The 22,134-nt window shown below is 40.6% G+C and overlaps 1 protein-coding gene across 2 annotated transcripts; it reads left to right on the top strand.

Annotated features, from left to right (window-relative positions):
• Positions 1-7,653: 7,653 nt before the first annotated feature.
• MORF4L2 (mortality factor 4 like 2) lies at positions 7,654-20,756 on the top strand. 2 transcript variants are annotated; one of them, XM_023742871.1, is made up of 4 exons: positions 7,654-7,841; positions 9,175-9,264; positions 17,692-17,790; positions 19,144-20,756. In XM_023742871.1, the coding sequence occupies exon 4, from the start codon at positions 19,168-19,170 to the stop codon at positions 20,032-20,034; it is 867 nt and encodes a 288-aa protein (XP_023598639.1). In that variant the 5' UTR covers positions 7,654-7,841; positions 9,175-9,264; positions 17,692-17,790; positions 19,144-19,167; the 3' UTR covers positions 20,035-20,756. The 2 variants fall into 2 exon arrangements, with proteins under 2 accessions (XP_023598639.1, XP_023598640.1); XM_023742872.1 differs by having other exon boundaries at positions 9,175-13,466.
• Positions 20,757-22,134: the final 1,378 nt, after the last annotated feature.

Genomic DNA, 22,134 nt, shown 5'->3' with positions numbered 1-22,134 from the left:
CCAATTAGCTCAGGCCTCTTTCTGTGGTTTTCAGCCTTCCTGCACTCCCAAATGCCCAACGGATATGATACACTTCTTTCACTAACAATGGCTCATTACCACAATGCTCCTTAAGGAGTCTGGTGGAGAAGAACTACAGACGGGAGGAGATTCCCCTTGTTACCCGAATAGCGTCGGTGCCCTGGAGCAGTTGAGCCAATGAAACATACTCCAAGTCAGAAAGAGTGAGAAAGTTTTATTTTAGGAGATCCGACAGCAATGCAGGCTGTCTCTATGGAGTCCCAAGAGGCATTTTTGCATGAGAGCTTATATATGATTTTTACAAAAGTTAGAAGTGTCACCATTCATTACAAGGTAATTACAAGAGACTCTTTATCATACTATAGAGATACATGCTGGACATTTCCTTATCAGGCTAAAGATATACATATCTGACACCCTGAGCTCTAATCTTCCTGCAGGGGGTTGTAAGCCACAGGTGACTGGACAGAGCAAAACAAAGTCATTAACAAAGGTATGCGAAAAGGAGAAGGCAAAGAAAAAAAGAACTTACAGGTTCATCACCGCGTTAGTTATGTCAAGCTCTCAATCGTCCATTTTGAAAAGGAGAAAACATGCTGGGGGGTATTAGGGTCACACCCTTCTCAGAGACCTTATCAGGATTCCTGGGGAAGAGACTTTTTCAAACTAAAATACTCCCGTTCCCAGATTTTTACATAGTATATCCCTACTAGAGACGTATGTGTGTCACCCAACCCCTTGGTTAAGAAGTACCCCTCTAAAGAGTAACCCTTGTGTGTTCTCTTCCCCAAGACTGATGATGCACTTTTTTTTTTTTTTTTACAAAAATTCTGTTTTTTAAGACTGTTTTATTATGGAAACTTTCAAAAACACACAAAAGTAGGAAGAATAGTAAAATGAATCTCCGCGTGCTCATCATTACGCTTCAACAATTTAGATGCAGCACTTTTCAGTATTACTGGTTTTGTCCTCTTTTAATCACATGACAGCTGATGTTTGCAAAAGACATAGCTTTTATCATTCCCAACGGAATGGGGACTGTAGGTTGGAGGTTATAAGCAAAAACAAACATCTCACTGGAAAAAATGTCTCAAGGCATCTTCTTGAGGCAATGTTTGTATTGTAGGAGTCAGTGTACACTGATGGAAATAAGTCCCTATCTCTGCTGGTTGGTGTGTAACTCGGATGACTTTACCTGATCGTTCCAAATGAAGTCTGTGGTTCACAAAACCACAAGTTTAGGTAAAATGCACGCTAAACTATTGATTCAAAAAGGGAAAAACCAAGGGAGTATGGGAAAGTCTGGCATCCCAAGGTCAATCAAGGACTACATTCATTATGTTCAAGTAGCGATCTCAGTGTTTTCTGTCATTTGAAGTAACATCTTTCTGTCAAAAGAATGAGCCAGTCATAGGGGTTTCTGTTACAGGAGGAGAGAAGAGCTAGAAGAGAATAGATAGCCCTAAGAAGACGAAGCTTCCCTGTAACTATTCTCATCTTTCTTTCCGTCTGTCCTGGGCTAGTAAACTAGTCTGATACAGACGAATTTGCTGAACTGGTTTTATGAAATCCCTTTGGAATGAGGCAGGTATAAACAAATAAACAAAAAAAATCCTTAGTAAAGAAATACCATTTGGCTTAGCCTTGAAACATCAGGTTTTGTTTTTAACCTTTAAACTGGCCAAGCATTCTTTTTAAAATCATCTAATAAGCTAGTCAGAACCAAATGAAAAAAAATATATCGAATTAACCTTTAGAATGGACCAATTTTATCTCCTACCCAGAGCGATGGGAAGTGTGTTAGTTATCTAGTGCGGCTGTAACAGAAATTTATTTCTTCACAGTTTAGGAGGCTAGAAGTCCGAATTCAGGGCACCGGCTCTAAGGAAAGGCTCTCCCTCTGTCGGCTCTGGGGAAGGTACTTGTCTCAGCGTCCATAACCCCCGTGTTCCTAGGTTCCTTGGAGATTCTCACGTGTTTCTGTCATCCCCAGTTTATGCTTGCTTGCTTCTCTGTGTGTCTAATCTGCTCTTTTTAGACCTCAAAAGTCATTAGGTTTAAGACAAGCCCTACACTGATATGGCCCATTAACATAACCAAGAAAACCCTATTCCCAAATGGGATTACATCCACAAGTATAGGGGTTAGAATTCCAACACATATTTTGGGGGGACACAATTCAGTCCATAGCAGGAAACTGGTTTTCCTCCCCACCCTCCAGAACAGATCAACACTGTCTTCCAGACCTTGGAAGGCTCTCTTAGCCACTAGGCAAGACAAGCAAGGCCAGCAGATACTGATGGGCAGGCAGGCTGCATGCCGCACAAGCGTGTCCAACTGAGAAAGCACAAGCGGGGGCTGAAATTCATCCTTTGACTGTCCTGGTGAAGACTGCAACATTCCAGAGAAAGAAAAGCATTTTTTAAAGTATTCCACTGGAGTGGACAACTTTCTGCAACGTATCTGGCCCCAGGGGGCAGGCACATGGTTCTAATCAGCACAAAGGTATTGTATGAGCTAATGGTGGCCTTGAAGATAAACACAGGGTGCTTGGAGCCATTGAGTGTCCGGTAAAGGCTGAGACCATAAATAGCTCTCTCTGGCCTTGGGCCTTTGAGCCAAACAAACATTTACCAAAGCTATCTTTCCCTTCCAGTTGAAAAGGACTGTGAAGACAGTTGTTCAGCTGTAAATTTGAAAGGAAGAAGAGTAACTCATATTTTCTGAGGATCTGCTAAGAATCAGGAATCTGCTCAACCTTGCTTTTTCCTACAAGTAAGTGGAGGGTTCAGGACTGTATTCACATTTGAGAGGGTAGCATGGCATAATGGGAAAAGCATGGGCTTTGGAGTCAGATGAAGGAGCTCTGGTGGTGCAGTGGTTAAGCACTCAGCTGCTAACTGAAAGCTCAGTGGTTCGAACCCACCAGCTGCTCCGCGGAAGAAATACGTGGCAGTCTGCTTCTGTAAAGATTACACCCTTGGAAACCCTATGGGACAGTTCTACTCTGTCCTATACGGTCGCTATGAGTCCGAATCGACTCTACAGCAGTGGGTGGGTAGGTTTAGAGTCAAGAGAAATCTAAACCTTTACTCTGCCATTTACTAGCTGAGCAACTTTGGTAAGTATTTAACTTCTCTGGGCTTCAGTGAGGATTCACTAAGATAACAGATGTAAAGAGCTGGGCCTAGTGCTGCCGCGCACATAGGAGGCATTCAGTTCCCATGCCCTTCTCTGCTATCACCCTGACTCCAAAGTTAATTCACGTCATTCATACTCTTGGCCTTGAAACTTCACACAGCAAAACATAAAGATGGGTCTGCTAGACAGACTACTGAAGCGAGGGCCAGGAGATGTGGGTCCTGGTGCCAGACACATCCTCTGTTATAGTACTTGGGGTAAGTTACCTCTCTCAACTGACCCCCTTAATAAAACAGAACACCCCTAACACCTCTGAAAGGAAAAAGCAAAGGAAATCACTTTTCTTGGGCACCTGCCATGAGAAGTGCCCTATGCTAGGCCCTTTTGTTGTTGTTCGGTCCTGTCCAGTCGTTTTCAACTCATAATGACCCCATGTGACAGAGTAGAACTGCCCCATAAGGCTTCCTAGGTGTCACTATGAGTTGGAATCGACTCGATGGCAACAGGTTTTTTTTTTTTTTTTAATCTTTTGGGAGTAGATCGCCAGGTCTTTTCTCCTGCAGAGCTGCTGGCTGGTTTCGAACCGCCCACCTTTAGGTTAGCAGCTGAGCACTTAACTGTGGCACAACCAGGGCTCCTTAGGTCCTTTTACATACTTTATATCCTCTAAATCTGTGATGGTGGGAATGTTGCATATCTGCACTGTCTAATACGGTAGTCACTAGCGATAAGTAGCTGTTAGCCAGTTCGACTGAGGAACTAAAGTTTTCAGTTAATTTTAATTAATTTAAATTTAAGCAGCCACACATGACTAGTGGCTACAGCATTGGATAATGCAGCTCCCTGGGGGATACAAACATCTAAGCACTTGACTACTATCCAAAAGGTTGGCTGTTCAAACTCAGGTAAAGACACCTTGAAAGATAGGCCTGGCTGCTTCCAAAAGGTCACAGCCTTGAAAACCCTATGGAACAGTTCTACTCTGCACACATGGGGCCACCATGAGTTGGAACTGACTAAACAACAACAACAAAGATTATGAAGCAGGAATATGTTTTCCCATTTAATATATGGTAAAACCGGAACTCAGAAAAATTAAAAGAACTTGTTGAAAGTCACTTACATATTAAGTAACTAAACCAAACTCAAAACCCAGGAGTAGAAAGCTTAGTAGGGTGATAAGGTCAGATATACCTAGTATTATCCAGGTTCCACTACTTACAAATTGTATGACTGAAGAAAAACACAATGTCTGGAACTCACTGTCATCATCTATAAAACGATGATAAAGGTCACCTAATTTACAGACCTCTTGTTGAGATTAATGGGTATAAATCTATACAGTGGGGCCCATAGTAGGCTTTCAACAACTTTTGTTCCCTCAGCACTATGATTCCTCTCTCACGCATGGAAGAGATTCAGACATAAACTAAAAAAGAAACAACTTCAGGGTAGAGAGAGCACTTGGAAAATACAAAAGCAAGAAGGGAAACATGAGCTTTTACACGATATCCAATTATAGAATGGAGATGAAGAAGGGTATGAAAATCATCAAAATATCTCCATTTACTTGATTTGCTTTCCTGCCTTTCCTTGACCCTCTAGTCAACATTAGCCAAAGCAGGGAAGAGAGTATTTGTAACGTGTTTTGAGGCCCAGAAAGACAAGCTATAACGGTTGAACAATAATGTTAAGGGCTAGGATTGAGAGGCAGATACAGTTCAAATCCTGGTTCCCATACTTGTTTGTGTACTTGGGAAATAGTTTGACATCTCCTACACATTAGTTTCTAATCCGCAGGGTATCTCAATAAAGCATATGGATCGTTTATTATTTTGCTTTACTTTCTGTAGCACCCTCTAGTGGTGTGTACAAAAATAAGCATTGCATTTCTGCCCTCCAAAGCAGTGGTTCTCAAATTTTAGTGTGCATATGAAATCACCTGGACAGCTTCTAATAACAGATTGCCAAACCCCACCCCAAGAATTTTTGATTCAGTAGGCTTGAAGTAAGGAGCCCTGGTGGCGCAGTGGTTAAGTACTTGGCTGCTAACCGAAAAGTCGGTGGTTTGAACCCACCAGCAGCTCCACAGTAGAAAAGACCTGGCTATCTGCTCCTGTAAAGATTTCAGCCTAGTAAACCCTACGGGGGCAGTTCTGTCTTATAGGTTCATTATGAGTTGTAATCAACTCAACCACACACAACAATAATAGGGTTGAAGTGGGGCCTGAGAATCTGAATTTTTAACTTCTCAGGTGATGCTAAAGCTGCTGGTCCAGGAAACATATTTTGAGAACCACTGCTCTAAACGGCCCCCTACACACACGCACATGTGTATATATGATTGATAACTGAAAGAGGTATGATTTTTGTTGTTGGATTTTGATTTTGTAGTACCCACCTAAAAGGGATTTTATGAGGAATAAATGAGAATATCCATGTGAAGTCAACATAGCATCTAAAATACAGAAAGCAGGCAAAAAAACTGAGGATCACAGAACATAAGTCATTTGCCCAGAGTCACAGAGCTATAATGTGGTGACATAGGGTTTAAAAGGTCTCTGACTTCAAAGGCATAATAAAGTTTAGCAGTACCACTGCACATACATGTGCGATAAAAATGTCACAAGAAAAGGAAGATCAGTTTTCAATGCCAGGGTCCAAGTTTTACCTCAGAGTTCTTAACCTATCTTTACTGACTAAATAGCCCTTTGTGTACTGTTTTGGGGGGCTGTTAACATTTGAAAAGAAGGTGAACAGAAAGGGTAGAATCTTCATCAGCATCAGTGCCTGGCATCATTCCTCACTTCCCTGATAAAAGAAGGCATGGAAGAAAGGAGAGGCATGAGGAAGGAAAAAAAATTAAGTGTTGAGGTAAGAAGGAAAGAAACGAGAAAAGCATTTGGATCTTGGGCCATGGTCCCCCGCCTAGTAGGGCCATTTACAAACGTTGGCTTCATTTTCCCCCTAAAAATGAAAGATACACATAATCACTACAGATTGGAGAGTTCAACAAATCAGAAACGGGGCGAGGGGGGGAGGACAAAATCCCATAATTCCAGGGACCAAACAGCCAATCCTTTGCTTGGATTTGGCGACATCTAGTGGCAGACTTGAGAGGTATAAACCTCATCCAGAGAACTTTCTGGAAAATTAATCGAGTGTGTACTCGCCTGAAGGGCACTGTGCTTGGTGGTCAGGACAAAAAGGTAAGAGAGCTCTGCCTCCACAAAAATTTAGTCCTTCGTGGAGGGAGAGGCTGTCATATATAGATTATTGCAGCAGAAAATTATACCTGTACTAGGAGAATTGCGTGCAACTTTGGGGAGGAGCGGGGGCTGGGGGCGGGCAGGGAGAAAGGGGCGGGAGTGGGAGGCAGGGAGCAGGGAGCCGGGAGCCATCCTGGGAGGGGGGAAAAGGGAAGGGGGACTGACTGGAGAAGGGAGAAAGTTGGGGGGAGAGAAGGGTCGACCGACTGCGGGAGGCGGGGGTGGAGAGGTAGGGGGAAGGGTGGGCGGGGATGGGGGGAGGATATAGGGGAACATGAAAGAAGCTGCCTCTTGGAGTTGCTAATAGAGGAATGCGAGGGTTTGGTACTTACGCACTGGAGAGCTGTGGTTTAGAGCAGGATTTTGGCACTGAGCAAAACGTGGAAGAAAGTGTTATTTTTAGAGTCTAAAATTGAATCGATAGGGGAAACCAAAATACTTCCATGTAACAAAGGCCCTTTATTTATTATCCGCTTGACTTATTTTCATTTTAATTAGAACAATTTTCAAACATACAAAAGTAGAGAACATTCGCTGTAATAAACACCCACACACTCATTACCTAAATTTAACATAGCGCAGCTCACCTATAGGTAAATACACACACACTCTCTCACCAACCCCACTGCGGGACACACACCGTGCCCCAAAGTCAGAGGCGCAGGCTGGCGCACACTCCAAGGCCACGCGAGCTTGCCTGCGCACACACACAGGCCCCAACACCACACGCCCGAGTCACCCGCCACCTCCACTCACACGCACGTCAAAAACACCCCCGCCTTCCCCTACACCTCCAGAGTTGCGCAAGAGGTTCGGGGGCGTGGCCCACGTTCAACCTCGCGCTTCCTCACCGGCGGGAACCTTAGCTCATTTCCGCCCATCCTGTTTCCGCAGGCCACGTAGACACTTCCTTTCCCAGTAGTGGGGAGGACCCATAATGCCTCTCTGCAGGAAAAAAAAAAAAACCTGGTCAAGGGAACTCTGGGTCGTGAAAATAGGCCACGTGAACACTCTGCTCTATAGACTTATGACCCAAAGGCTGTCGCGCTTTTGGAGGGTGGGCTAAGAACCTAAGAGGATGAATGTGATTGGCTGCAGCTCACACTAAAGAAGGAAGGTGATTGGTTTGCTCCGAGCCGTAACCATGAAGAAGCAGGTTACTAGCACCCGCCTTTACTGCGGCTAAGTGTCATTGATTACGTGGTAGTCCTCGTCCAATCATTTGGTTATAGAACATTCTAAAACTTAGACAAGACGAATGTGATTGGCTGGCGGGCATAAGCCCGCCTTTAGGATGACGTGTCTGCCTATGGATATCAGTTGCCAGAGAAACCTGGCTTTACTATGGCGGTTGGAGGAACGGCGGTGATCACACGTCGGCTGCTGGGAAGAGCTGGATTCTCGTTTCAGGTTTCGGGGTGGGGGTGGGGGTGGGGAGGAAGGGTTGATGATTTCGCTTTACCTTATATACACACACACACATATATATGTATATATATACATATAGACAGAATCAGCTAGTGGCTTTACAGTCGGGCAGAGCTGGTTCAAATTCCTGCTCGCCAACGCCCAGCTCGGGCAAGGCTCCTGTTCTGTGTCTCGGTTTCCATGTTTGTAAAATGGTGATAATAATAGTATCTACTTCAGAGACGTGTACGAGGGTTAAGTATAATAGTGCGTATAAGGCACTTAATACGAAGTCTGGCTGCTGTAGGTATTACTGTTACTATGGAGATAAAGCCTCACATAACAGAATGAGAAAAATATGTATTAATTATGTAAATTCGCTCGTTATAGTGCCTTCCCTGCCCATCAACTTCCCAAGAAGAAATTAGAGCTATAAAAGGCGTAATCTTTACCAGTGAAATAATATGCTGAGATTTTTTTGCTTCAAAATAGTGGGGATTGGAATTTTCCAAATTGAAAAGTAAAAAAAAGAGATTGAGAACGAGAGCGAGCTGGAGATCAACCACATGCGATGAGTAGGCCTTGTTTGGATCCTGATTTGAACACACCAACTGTAAAAGATTGTTTAAGATACATCGGGAAAATTTGAACACCGAGTCGATATTTTATGGTTTTTAAGAAATTTATGTCATTTTTTTGGTGTTACAATGGTATTCTGGTTATGTTTTTAAATGGTCTACCTTGTAGCGATAGCGACTAAAATATTTACACATTAAATAATATAATGTCTGGGATTGGCTTTAAAATACGTTGACGACTAGGATTTGCTTCAAAATAATTCGGCGAAGGGGAGAGTGGAGAGGGCTATAGATAAAACAAAACTGGCCTAAAGTTAAAAGTCGTTTAAGCTGACTGATATTACCCTGTCTACCTTAGTATATGTTTGAAATTTTCCGTAATAAAATATAAAAAATTAGCTATTCGGTGCTTAAAAAATCGGGGGAGGGGGAGCAGTGGGTGGGGTTATAGATGAGACAAGATGGCCTTCAGTTGGTAATTGAAGCTGGGTGATAGATTTGTGTGGGTTTGTAATCCTATTCTATCTAAATTTTTATCCATTTGATTTTTTTCCTTCATAAAAAGGTGAAAAAAAAGTCCAAAAAAGGATAAATGTACATAATTTGAAAATATAACAACAAGAAAGAAAAAAAAATTGTACATTATCAGCTTTGATGTCCGTTGTGTGTGATAAATGCATTGATTGATGGAGAAGAAAACCATCATCTCATATCTTTTTATTTTATGTCCTTTCCTGTCCCCTTCTTTGACCTTCTAGGTCACCATCAGAAAAGCTAAGTTTGTTGTACAGTAAGGATCAGAAGATCTGATCCTGATTACGGAACCATCCCTGATTACAGAATCTTGGGTAAGTGCTTCCCTTCTCCTGGCCTCAGTCCTCAAACAAGATAATACCACATAGTCTTCCTAAACGTCTAGGAATATTTTGAACATTAATAAGCCCCTATCTGGGAAAGCACTCTGAATTCTAATAAGGGAAGGATGGAGCTAAACCCCTTGGTGCTTCCAGTGTAGAAAGTGGATATAGAGACCTAAACAACAGAGGGCTTATATAATCTTGCATCTCTCGATAAAAGATTCTACAAATCATGCCCTATAGTTAGTTCTACAAATCCATATATTTGTTATGTTGTTTTTCTTATTTTTGGGCACCCCATATGCAGCATAGTTTAGTTGTTAAGAGCAAATACTGACTTGCTAAATTTAAATACTGGCTCTGCCACTTACTCTGTGATCCTGGGCAAGATATTTACTCACTTTGTACTAAGTTTCATCATATGTAAAATAGAGGTAATAATAGTACCTACTTCATAGGATTGTTGTGAGAATTAAATGTAAAGTACCAGGACGGTGCCTGGCACATGTAAGTGCTTTAATAATGATTAGTTCTTCTGATACATCCTGTTTTACACACACACACATGCTTCTAAAAGCAGTAGATACCTCTCTTTGGAATTGCAAAAAAAATTAATGTTGGTTTTTCTCCTGATTTTCCAGAAGCAGCGTTACCACTAGAACTGAATTTCTGAAATTTTGACTTCTGGCTTGTCCTAACAGTCTAGAAAGGTTTTAAGTATATTGATCATATTTATTTATCAGGGAATTCCCAGGACCTATAACTTTAACATAAGTGGCAACTAGCAGATCATACCATATTTGGTTTGCTAGTAGCTTTTATATCATTCCTCCTTTGTCCTCAGTCTGGAAAATAAAAAAACAACAAACTGTTACACATGAAGGAGATGTTCCAAGATCCAGAAGAGAGAATTGATATAAATGTAACTGACATGGTGTGTTTGCATTTAAAAGTTTATTCCATCAAACTAGAAGGTGTTATTCACACTTATTTGTGGCACACTTGTATACAAAGATGTTAGCGATTGGAGTCTGCATTCCCGAATGATCAGTCGCATACATGAGGAGATGAAGGAAGGTTTTCAGTATCTTTACAGCTCCATTTCTCATGGAGTCACTGTCTTTTCCTTATTTTTCTCCCTTCCAAAAGCTAGGTTGCAGAGGAGGGCACTGCCCTGGTGGAAGAGATGTACTAGATGGGTAGGCAGAAAACCCTGTACGTGAGGCCATTTGGAGAATGATTAAAGGCTAAAGGGAGCAGGGTGGACTGTTGAGCCAGTAGGAGCTCAGAGAAGGCATCAGTCAGGGTGGCCTGAAATGGAGAAAGCCTTAAGGAGGAAATGGATCTTGACTTCAGCCTCTGATGATGGCCAGAACCTAGAAGGAGGGAGGGAAACCAGTCTGAATGGTGTGCCTACATAGTATACAATAAACAGTAACAACTAACTGAATAGTTCAGCTCTATGTATAATCCATGGATAAGAGTAGCTTAGAATATCATTATAAATTTAAAGTATTATGTGTTTTTAATCACATAATCGATATGTGAATACATTCTCCTTATAAAATTTAAATATAACAGTAGGCTTAGGTTTCCTTTGTAACCATTCTCAATTCTCTTACCCTCCCTAGAGGTAACCACTAATATCGGTTTGGTCTATTTCCTTCTAGATCTAAATTGTGTACCTCTTTAAAAAAAATGTCTATGGAGATACATAAAACATTGCTTTGTGTTTTTCTTTTTACACAAATATGGTGTCCCACTATAAGTATTGTTTTGCAACTAGCTATCTGTGTTGTTTGTCTTGAATGTCTTCATGTCCATTCATACAGTTCTATTTGATTCCTTTCACAATGGCACTCCTTTAACTAGCATGATATTGCATATTATGGGTATAGTACGTTGTATTTTGCCAAACTGGAGATTGACTGATGTTTTGCTACTTCAAATAATCCTGCATTAAAAATCCTTGTATAGTTCTCTTGGTACATATTTACAAGTGTTATTCTAGGGCAACGTTTATGTTTTGAAGATATGATGATTAACCAGTGTGATACTGGTTTGAGAATAATCAGACATATCACTGGCACAGAACAGATAGCCTAGAAATAGTGATACCTTTAAGAACTGAATAATCAAAAAACACTGGGAAGAGAGTACCACAAAAGACCCAAATACTGTGGAGAATTTAGAATGTTACAAAAGAGCATTTCAAATTATTGGGGAAAGGGTGGACTCTTCAATAATTGAGATTAGGAAAAGTTTGTTGTATATTTGGAAAAAAGCTTATATTTTATGCAAAGATGAATTCTAGATGATTAGAGATTTAAATGTAGGAGAAAAACTATAAAAATACCAGGAAATAGTATAGGCAATCATTTTTAGAAATTCTTAAAGTAAGATACCATAAATACACTTAAAAGACAAATGGCAGTTTGGAAAAAGTATTCCCAACATAAAAAAGGGTAATTACTAGAAATCAATAAAAAGCAGCAAATAACCCAGTAGAAAAGAAAAAAGATAAATTGACAATAAGCATATGAAAAGATGTTCAATATCACACAAATTCAAATGAAAATAAAATGCCTCATTACCTGTTACGCCAAAAAAAAAAGTTGTTTTTTTTTCTTCCAAAAATGTTGTTTATCCACTGTCCTTGAGGAGGTTGGTGAAAAGACCTGCACTTTTGCTGGGAATACAAATTGAAACAGTTCTTTTTGATGTGAATTTGGCTTTATCTTATCAAAAATTGTGAATAAGTAAATCCTTTCAACAAACAGTTTCACTTCTGGGAACAGATCCTTCAGAAATATTTAGCCTAATGCTCTAATACAGCTGTACTGTTAAACAGCATTTTTTTAAAATAATGAAATGTTGGAAAAAAGCTGAATGCTCATTAATAAGGGACTTGTTAAACTATGGAACATAAAAATTACAGAATACAATGTGGATGTTAAAGAATGAGGTAGGTATGTGCTGACATGAAAAGATGCTAATGATAATATCCTAACGAGAAAAACAAGGTGCAGAGCAGTATGTATTTCATCTTTTTCAAAACAAATTATTAAAATGCATGATATATTCACACACATAACATTTGATTTTAAAGGTGTATTTGTGTGTGGATATGCACATAAAAAAAATTGAACGAATGCACACAGGTTTGTTCAGGGGATACATTAGGGTAGGGGAGGTAGGGAGATGCCCACATCTTTATGTATGTTGTATTTATGGGTATATAAAGGGAAAATTACACAATAAATGGTGCCATACAATTTAATTACTTGGGAGAAAATTAGATTTTTAGCTAATACATCACAAAATAAATTCTAGGTGGATTGAAGAATTAAACATAAATCCATAAAAATATATCTTAATTTTTAGACTTAAAAACAGTGGCAGGAAAAACTACCTATCTGACCATATAAGACTTGAGGGGAAAGACAAGGTCAGACACTGTAAAAGAAAATACTAGGGGAAATATTTACCAAAATAGGACATAATTCTTAATATTTAAAGCTGTAAGTAGGTAAAATCACCAAGAACCAACTCCAGATTAATGGGTAAAGGACAAGAGCTGAAATAGAAATGGCCAATGTACACATTTTTAAAAATGTTAAAACTTCACTAATAAATACAAGCTAAACTAAAACAACCCCTTTTTCCTCATCAAATTCACAAATATTTTCATGAGGCTACCCAGTGCTGGCCTGGGTATGAGGTGTGATAAGTGATATTTTTACACTTATTTGGGAGGTGATTTATTAAGGGCCTTAAAAGTGTCAGACCTCTTGACCCTTTAAATCCACTTCTGGGAATCTTGCAAAGGAATAATATGAAATGAAGGCAAAAAATGTGTATACAAAATATTATAATTGGTAGTTGTGGGATAAAATGGGGAGGGGTGTTAACTAAGGTAAGGTGTGTCGATTTGATTTTAAATATACAGCTCTCAAAATGGGTGCAAATTCCGACCTTCATAATACGGGACCATGATTAGTTGTAATAGTAAATTTAAAAAGAAAAGGGAAATCTAAGATTTACTAACCAGTATGAGCTCACCTCTGCTTAAGTGTGTATTTACATAGAGATTAAAATTAAAGGTAGGAAACTATGATAAACATTACAAATGTGTTTTCTCCGTTTCTGGCCTAACAGAACTGTCCTATGGGAAAGAAGTGGAAAAATGTTTGGTAACTGTTCCCAGTTTTTGCCCCTATTTTCTCCATGTGCCAAATCACCTCCTTTTGATTCAATAGTTTACTATTCCCTATATATACCCAGGAGCCTTGGTGGTGCAGTGGTTAAGAACTCAGGCTAACCAAAAGGTCAGCAGTTCTAATCCAGTAGCTACCCCTTGGAAACCCTATGAGGCAGTTCTACTCTGTCGTATAGGGCTGCTATGAGTCGGAATCAACTTGATAGCTAATGGGTTTGGTTTTATATATATGTATATATATATATACACACAAACACACACACACACCCTCTGGGGACCTAGTCGCTGTGAAAGACGCAAGATAGGTATAACAAGACCTGTGGCAAATTGAAATTAATGTAGTTCCCTAAGCAAAACTAGCACATGAAACATTTTTCTGATGTCACCTTCAAATGGTATTGGAGATGGGAGAGCAACATAAGCTAGAGTAAGGGAAGATTTAAAGAGAGATGGGACCTGACGTGGGATTTAGATGAGGGAGTCTAATTGGGGCAAAGAGTGAACATGCCAAAGTGAGTAAACAATGTAATAACTACCTGAAAACTCAAGATTGAAACTGGTGGATTCAAAATTTAAAGTAGCTCAGAAAGAGCAATATTTAATGCTGACTTCCTACCAGCTTTTATAAGGAATGTGTGCAGAACATCTACCACCAATCCATGGAGCAGTTGAAGCTTCTGGGAAAGGAAGTGTGCAGTCTAGTGACAGTAGTAATGCTATCCAAAAACTTGTTATTTCAAGTAGGAGCTAGAAATCTCTAAAGGATGGATATTCCCTTTTGATGTCTGGTCCTTGATTCCCAGGTTAACAGTGGGTGCTTAATATGCGGGACACTCAGAAATAAAGGTCACTGAGACAGTTTTTTAGAAGGGCCGCTTCCCTGCCTTTATTCATTCTGGACACATAAATCTTAACCAATGATGCAGGTATTAATAAAACTGTTAGAAGTTTCATTCAACCTTAGACTTCATATGAATGATAGGAAAATTTGTAGAGAATGATTGAACTCACCTTCTGTAATGAGAGGCGGGTAAAATTATTTTGTGGTTTTATGTATGAATATATGCAGTCAATAGCAAGGATAAGCAGCAGGTTCACTTATCATTCTCTGGTTCCTCTTCACTAAGGAAATGGTAATAACCAATGTGGCTTCCAAGATAGTTCTTGTCCAGTCTGGCCGTAGTACTAGGTTTTTCACTCAGTCTAGTCGGAAACCGTGGTGGCTTAGTGGTTAAGAGCTATGGCACCACCAGCGACCGCCCTGACAGGGAACACAACAGAAAGTCCCTGATGGAACAGGAGAAAAGTGGGGTGCAGAACTCAAATTCTAGTAAGAAGACCAGACTTAATGGTCTGACTGAGACTGGAGGAACCCCGGAAAGCATGGCCCCCGGATTCTCTTATCAGCCCAGAACTAAAACAATTTCCGAGGCCAACTCTTCAGACAGGGATTGGACTGGACTGTGGGACATAAAGTGATCCTCGTGAGGAGTGTGCCTCAGCTTAAGTAGATACAAGAGACTAAACGGGCAGCTTCTGTCCAGAGGTGAGATGGGAAGGCAGAGAGGGTTAGGAGCTGGTTGAGTGGACATGGGGAGTCGGTGGAAAGGAGGAGTGTGCTGTCACAGTATGGGGAGAGCAATTGGGGTCACATAGCAATGTATGTACAAATTCTGTGTGGGAGACTAATGTGAAATGTAAACTTCATTTAAACTACAAGAATAAAAAAAATTTTAAAAAGCTGCGGCTGCTTACCAAAAGGCCAGCAGTTCAAATCCACCAGGCACTCCTTGGAAGCCCTATGGGGCAGTTCTGTCCTATAAGGGTCACTGTGAGTTGGAATCGACTCAACGGCAGTGGGTTAGTCTGCCTAGGGTCATCTTGCTTTCTTTAGGTGGTATTTTACTATCATCTTGTTCTATGGAATCTCTGCATTGTATTAGCCACAAAATGGACTTTCTGAATTGTATCCATATTGACTAAATTCTCTGATCATCTCAGATGTTTATCTATTCTGTCCTGGTCTCAATGAATTCCTTTTATAAAAATTATTTTGTAAGCATGATAGCTTACAATATAATACCATGACACTGCCCGCTGTCACCACTGTCTGGTCCTTCACAGATACTAGGAAATCATGCAGATAGGCCAACATTAATGTAAGGCTCTTATCAAGGATATATCTGTGTATTCCTGACAGCCAGAAGGTTTCTGATTCTCACAGGGTCATTCTCCATCTTCACAGATTGTGATGCTGGAGATTGGCTTTGCCCTTTTGTTTCTGCTCAGAGATTTGTTCCCTTTTCAGTTAAAGGCTGGTGTTTTCTTAGTGAGAGTACCCACCACCAGGCCTCTCTTCCCAATAACTGGCGTCCCTGACTCAGGGCTCTAGTCTTCAAATATTTATCTCTTATTCCCCCCTTCAGGACTTTCCTACCTGGCCACATAGTCTTAAGGGGTAGAGATTGGCTGAAGAGCTTTTTTTGTGGTTGAAAGTTGTCAGAGAAACCTGGTTTAAGATTGGTCCAGCAGCATCTCCTTTTTGCTCCCTTTCTGAGAAGAGGTTGTTGGTTGCTGTTCAGTCGATTCCAACTCATGGTGACCCCATGTGTGCAGAGTAGTACTGCTTCATAGGGTTTTCAAGGCTGTGACCTTTCAGAAGGCAGACTGCCAAGCTTGTCTTCCAGGGTGGCTCCAGGTGGGTTTGAACCGCCAACCTTTGGCTGGTTGAGTGCTTAACCTTTGTGCCACCAAAGTACTCCTTCCAGAAGGTGACCCCTGTCGTCATAATCTGGTATCTATCTGTCTAGTTATTTTCTTATGCATTTGTACACACTAGTTTAAAACACAAATTGGATCACATGTTCATAAGAACAGGTTTCTCTCTTTGTTTGAGGCCAATCCTTATTTCTCCACCTGTGTTATGTATCCCAAAAGGAGCCCTGGTGGCACAGTGTGTAAGCACTGAACTGCTAACCAAAAGGTTGGTTTGAACCCACCAGCCGCACTGCAGGGGAAAGACGTGGCAGTCTGCTTCTGTAAAGATTATAGCCTTGGAAACCCTATGGGGCCATTCTACTTTGTCCTACAGGGTCACTATGAGTTGGAATTGACTCGACAGCAACGGGTTTGGTTTTTTTTGTTTGGTTGGTTATATATTGCACATATTTCTGTGTCAGTACATAAATCTCTGCTTAATTCATTTTAACGGCTGCACATTCTTCCGTAATGTACATATATAATAATTTGTATTACTATTTCCCTATTGAATATTTAGGTATTCCCAATTTTTAGTATTATAAACACCGCTGTGATGAACATCTTTGTGTGCATGTTCACATGTGGAGGTATTCCTACAAAGAACTGTGCTAGCTGTTCAGCCATATCACATTGAGTCTTAGAAGAAACTGTGAAGGGTAGGGATGGTTAACCACATTCTGTGGCTGAGGGAAACCCTGGTGGCATAGTGGTTAAGAGCTACAGCTGCTAACCAAAAGGTCGGCAGTTTGAATCCACCGGAGCTCCTTGGAAACCCTATAAGGAAGTTATACTCTGTCCTTCAGGGTCACTGTGAATTGGAATCAACAGCAACGGGTTTGGTTTGGTTTTCTGTGGATGAGAAAACCAGGCTTCGAAACCCTGTTTAGAATTTGCATTTCCACCCAGAAATACTGAATCAGAAGCTACATTTAACAAGATCCCCAGGTGATTCTTAGGTATAATTTTGAGAACAACTGCTCTACTAGTGTTTCTCAAAATTTGTCCCTAACCAGCAGAATTAGCAAATTCTCAGCAGTGGTTTGATCCTGAATGAACTAGTTTGAAGCCCTGGAGAGAACAGGCTAAGCAAGCTTACATATATGCCAAAGGTCTTACAGCTTAAAAATAAAAACTCAAAAAAACCAAACCTGTTGCTGTCGAGTTGATTTTGACTCATAGCAACCCTGTGGCAGAGATTCGAACTGCCGACCTTTTGGTTAGCAGCCGTAGCTGTTAACCACCACACCACCAGGGTTTCCCCACAGCTTAAAAGTGGTGGAGCCTAATTGAAGTAGAGGTCTGTGTGACACCAGAACTCGTATATTTTCTCTGATACTTCACTTGTTTATCAAATTATATATTATTCCTATGTAACTACATAAAATCCTATATTATTATTATTTTCTATATTATTTCACGAAAGTTAATCTTCATTGTAGATACTCACCTCATCCTTCCAGACCATCCCTGAAGCTCTATAAGATTCCATCTGAGAAAGCACTAGGAGTTCTTGGAAGGAGAAGAAGGAAGAAGATTATGTAAGTCAAAGAAATTGTTCTATCTGTCACACCATAAGAATACTAGAACCGTTTTTTCCCATCCCTATCTTACTAGCCCTTTTTGCTGCATTTTACACTGTAGATTACCCCTTTCCCTTCTTGAAACTCTCAACTTCTTTGGCTCCCAGAATGCCATTCTAATTCCCCTATGCCTGCTCTGACCATTTTTGTTTCATTTTTCTCATCTCTTTCTCTGCTCATCTCTTGAGTATCAGTCTTCCCTAGGTTTTTCAGAACTCTGTACTTGGCTCACTTTTTTTTCTGTATTCTCCTTGTATTATTTGTTTAACTCATGGTTTCCACTACCAACAATATAATGATTACTCTCAGATGTCCATTTCTGCCTCTGACCTCTCACCTGAATCTTAAAGTCATGTGTATAACTGCACATCTTACACTCAATAGTTCCAATGTAGATCTTCTTCTTTTCCCTCTAATCCATCTTCTCCTCCTAGATGCAGTTTCATTTGGTGATAGTACTAAGACCCTAGTCACCCATCCTCAAAACCTGGGAATCATCATTGACTTCTCTCTCACCAATTTATCCCCTCTTCCAACAAGCTATCACTGAAGGTGGTGTCATGTACCATCTCTTGTTTTCTCCCATAATACTCTGTGCCTATAACTATCATTGTACTAACCTTGTTTTATAATTGTCACTTGAGACATTTGAATCCCCAGCACCTAGCATAGTACCTGTCCTGAAGCAGATGACTGACTGAATTAATGAATGGCTGAATTACCTGTGTTTTATTATTTTATAGCTGGTTCTAAGCTAACACTTAAAAAATCAGTGCTTTTATTCTTTATTAGTTACTCAGGCTTGAGATTTCAGAGCCACTGTTGACTCCTCCCTCTTCAGTTACCAAGTTCTATATTCTTCAGTTTCTCTTGACTCTCTCATAGCCCTGTTTCAGGCCTTTATCATCACCTACTTGCACTTAAACAAGAACCTTCACCGTTGCTCATTTTGCCTCCAATCAACTAAATTAATTTTCCTTATTTCTTTCATCTGTTCAAAAGCCTTGCCTTTCAACCCCACTGCATTTTATAGTTTCTTATTTTATTCAGTCTTTCTCTCAAATTATATTTCTATCGTTTGAGGGACATCAAAAAATTAATTTATGGGCAGGTCTGATGAGTGGTTGGGTGGGATAAGGGTAATAGATGATAATGAGGTTGGGATAGGGGGTAGAAAGTCACTTACAAATGGTCCTATACAAATCCAGATTCCAAGAGAGCGTGTGTTGTGCTTTGATGTGCCTGCATGAAGCATAGTGTGTTAAAGGTTGTCGTAGAAAACAACCAAGTAAAATACTTTATGTGTTACAGTGGTTGGAAGAAAAACAGGGTTGAATGAGTTCCAGAAAGCAGGGTTCTCAAACTCGTGGACAACAATCTGCTGAAGAAGACAACTTCAAAAAGCCAACTAGAAGCAACATGCAGAGAAGTAAGATGAGAGGGGCCGCCTCAGGAAAGAAGACAGCTGGTCCTCAGCAGAAGAATCTGGAGCCAGCTCTTCCAGGCAGATGGGGGGGTCGCTCTGCAGAGAACCCCCCTTCAGGATCCGTGAGGAAGACAAGAAAGAATAAACAGAAGACTCCTGGAAACGGAGATGGTGGCAGTACCAGTGAAGCCCCTCAGCCACCTCGGAAGAAAAGGGCCCGGGCGGATCCTACTGTTGAAAGTGAGGAGGCATTTAAGAATAGAGTGGAGGTGAAGGTGAAGATTCCTGAAGAATTAAAACCATGGCTTGTTGAGGACTGGGACTTAGTTACCAGGCAGAAGCAGCTGTTTCAGCTCCCGGCTAAGAAAAATGTAGATGCCATTCTGGAAGAGTATGCAAATTGCAAGAGATCTCAAGGAAATGTCGACAATAAGGAATATGCAGTTAATGAAGTTGTGGCAGGAATAAAAGAATATTTCAATGTGATGTTGGGCACTCAGCTGCTCTACAAATTTGAGAGGCCCCAGTATGCCGAGATCCTCATGGCTCACCCTGATGCCCCGATGTCCCAGGTTTATGGAGCGCCACACCTACTGAGATTATTTGTAAGAATCGGAGCAATGTTGGCCTATACGCCCCTTGATGAGAAGAGCCTTGCATTATTGTTGGGCTATTTGCATGATTTCCTAAAGTATCTGGCAAAGAATTCCGCAGCCCTGTTTACTGCCAGTGATTACAAAGTGGCTTCAGCTGAGTACCATCGCAAAGCCCTGTGAGGGTCTACTGACCACTCACTGTTATGTCTGGATATCTGTAAACACTTTTCTTTTTGTTCTTAGTCTTTTTCTTGTATAATTGATGTTCTCTTAAAATCGTTAATGTATCACAGGGCTGATGTTTAAGTTTGTTTTCTGTTTGTTTCAAACAGAAAATAAAAGGAGAGTAAACTCCTTTTCTCATTTCAAAGTTGCTACCAGTGTACGCAGTAATTAGACAAAGAAGAAACATTCAGTAGAACATTTTATTGCCTAGTTGACAACATTGCTTGAATGCTGGTGGTTCTATCCCTTTGACACTACACAATTTTCTAATATGTGTTAATGCTACGTGACGAGATGCCCTGATTCCTAGTGCCAAAGGTTCAACTTAATGTATATACCTGAAAGCCCATGCATTTGTGCTCTTTTTTTTTTTATGGTGCTTGAAGTAAAACAGCCCATCCTCCGCAAGTCATCTATGTTGTTCCTTAGGCATTCTATCTTTGCTCAGATTGTTGAAGGATGGTGGTTTGTTTCATGGTTTTTGTATTTGCGTCTAATGCACATTCTAACATGATAGAGGCAATGCATTATTGTGTAGCCGCGGTTTTCTGAAAAGTTGATATTTTAGGAATTGTATTTCAGATCTTAAATAAAATTTGTTTCTAAATTTCAAAGCAAATCATTTGCAGTGTGTCTTTAATGTTACTAAGGTTGATAAAGTCAGCAGGGAAGATCTAGGGGGGAATCACAGCAGAGAGCTGACTGCAAGTGAAGAAATTCCTTTTCCCTGTTGAGTGTGGCAACCAGGGCTATGCCCTGCCAGGCCAGTTCCCCTCCTCTCTCCTCTCAGTGTGGCTGCTCAGTGGGATTGCTTCCTAATACTGCTTGTAACAGCCAAATTTGTCCCAGGTACCCCTTGCCCCTATGAGTTTGGTTGGTATAATGTGACATTTAGTGGGTACCATAACTGTCCCTATAGGGTCGCTATGAGTTGGAATCGACTCGACAGCAACAGGTTTGGTTTGGTTTTTTTTGTAACTGTCCCTTAATCGTAGGCAGATCTTTGCTTTTTCCCACCAGAGGAAGCATGGGCAACCACCTTAGGTATTTACATCTCTCAGAAATACCTGTAGATTTCTGGCCAAGGATGGCAGCCTTCCCTAGTTTGCTCACTCGTGTCATTTTCTCTCTGCTTTTATAATCCCTTGGACATAACATTGGGAATCCTAGGCTAGGGGATCCATGGAGGAGGATGGTGTTAGATGCCTATGCTTATAAATTCTTCTTACATGGAAATTTCCCAGTCAAACGAAGTTTTTTTCATGACAAGTGTCACTTTTGTGAAAAAAGTGTTCCATGGTTATTGTAGAAATTTTGGAATGTAATGCAAGAACGAATGTAGAAATAAGAATCCAATGAAATCCCACTGGATCAGTTCATTCAGAGTCCCAAGAGGAAATAAATGGTACTCAAAATGTACGATTTAAGGAGAGAGAGTTTAATAAAGAATTTTTCTCTCAGTTGTCTTCAGAGGGGAAGGGTTGTGTTCTTACTATCCCTAAGCAAAGGAGAGTAGGAAAGGAGGAAAAGGTAGTGGGGTGAGGGGAGGAAGAAGAAGGGGGCCAGGGGAAGGGAGAAGGGAGTGGGGCAAGGGGAGGGAATGGTTACAGCTCACAGAGGGTGAGGGAAAAATACCTGACCTCACTTTCTTCTCTCTCCTTCACATCTCCTGCCTGATACTTCCCTTTGGCCAAACTGGAAGCCAGAGGTCAAGGAAGACATTTGATGTAGTCCGTATTGGTAAGCGTCAGGGACACAGAACAGGAAGGAGAGTGGATTGGGGGACAGATAGAAGACATCCAGCACACAAGTACTTGAAATAGCCATAGTTATTACTTCACCATATATTATAATTATTATGCATATGCACATATATTTGTAATAAAGACCACATAATATTTTTTAACAAAATTGGGATCAGATTAATACATACAGTTCTCTAAGCATTTTTCTCCCCAAATTAATATAGGTAATTCAAGCCTAATAAAACCGGTTTATTTTTAAATAACTTAATAAAAATAGAAAAATTCTGAAAAAGATGAAAGAGGAGTTGCC

The sequence above is a fragment of the Trichechus manatus genome, unplaced genomic scaffold (assembly GCF_000243295.1).
Source record: "Trichechus manatus latirostris isolate Lorelei unplaced genomic scaffold, TriManLat1.0 scaffold00221, whole genome shotgun sequence".
NCBI lineage: Eukaryota > Metazoa > Chordata > Mammalia > Sirenia > Trichechidae > Trichechus > Trichechus manatus.
Note: the sequence above shows the minus strand (reverse complement) of the source record. Positions and strands in the feature narration are given on the sequence as shown.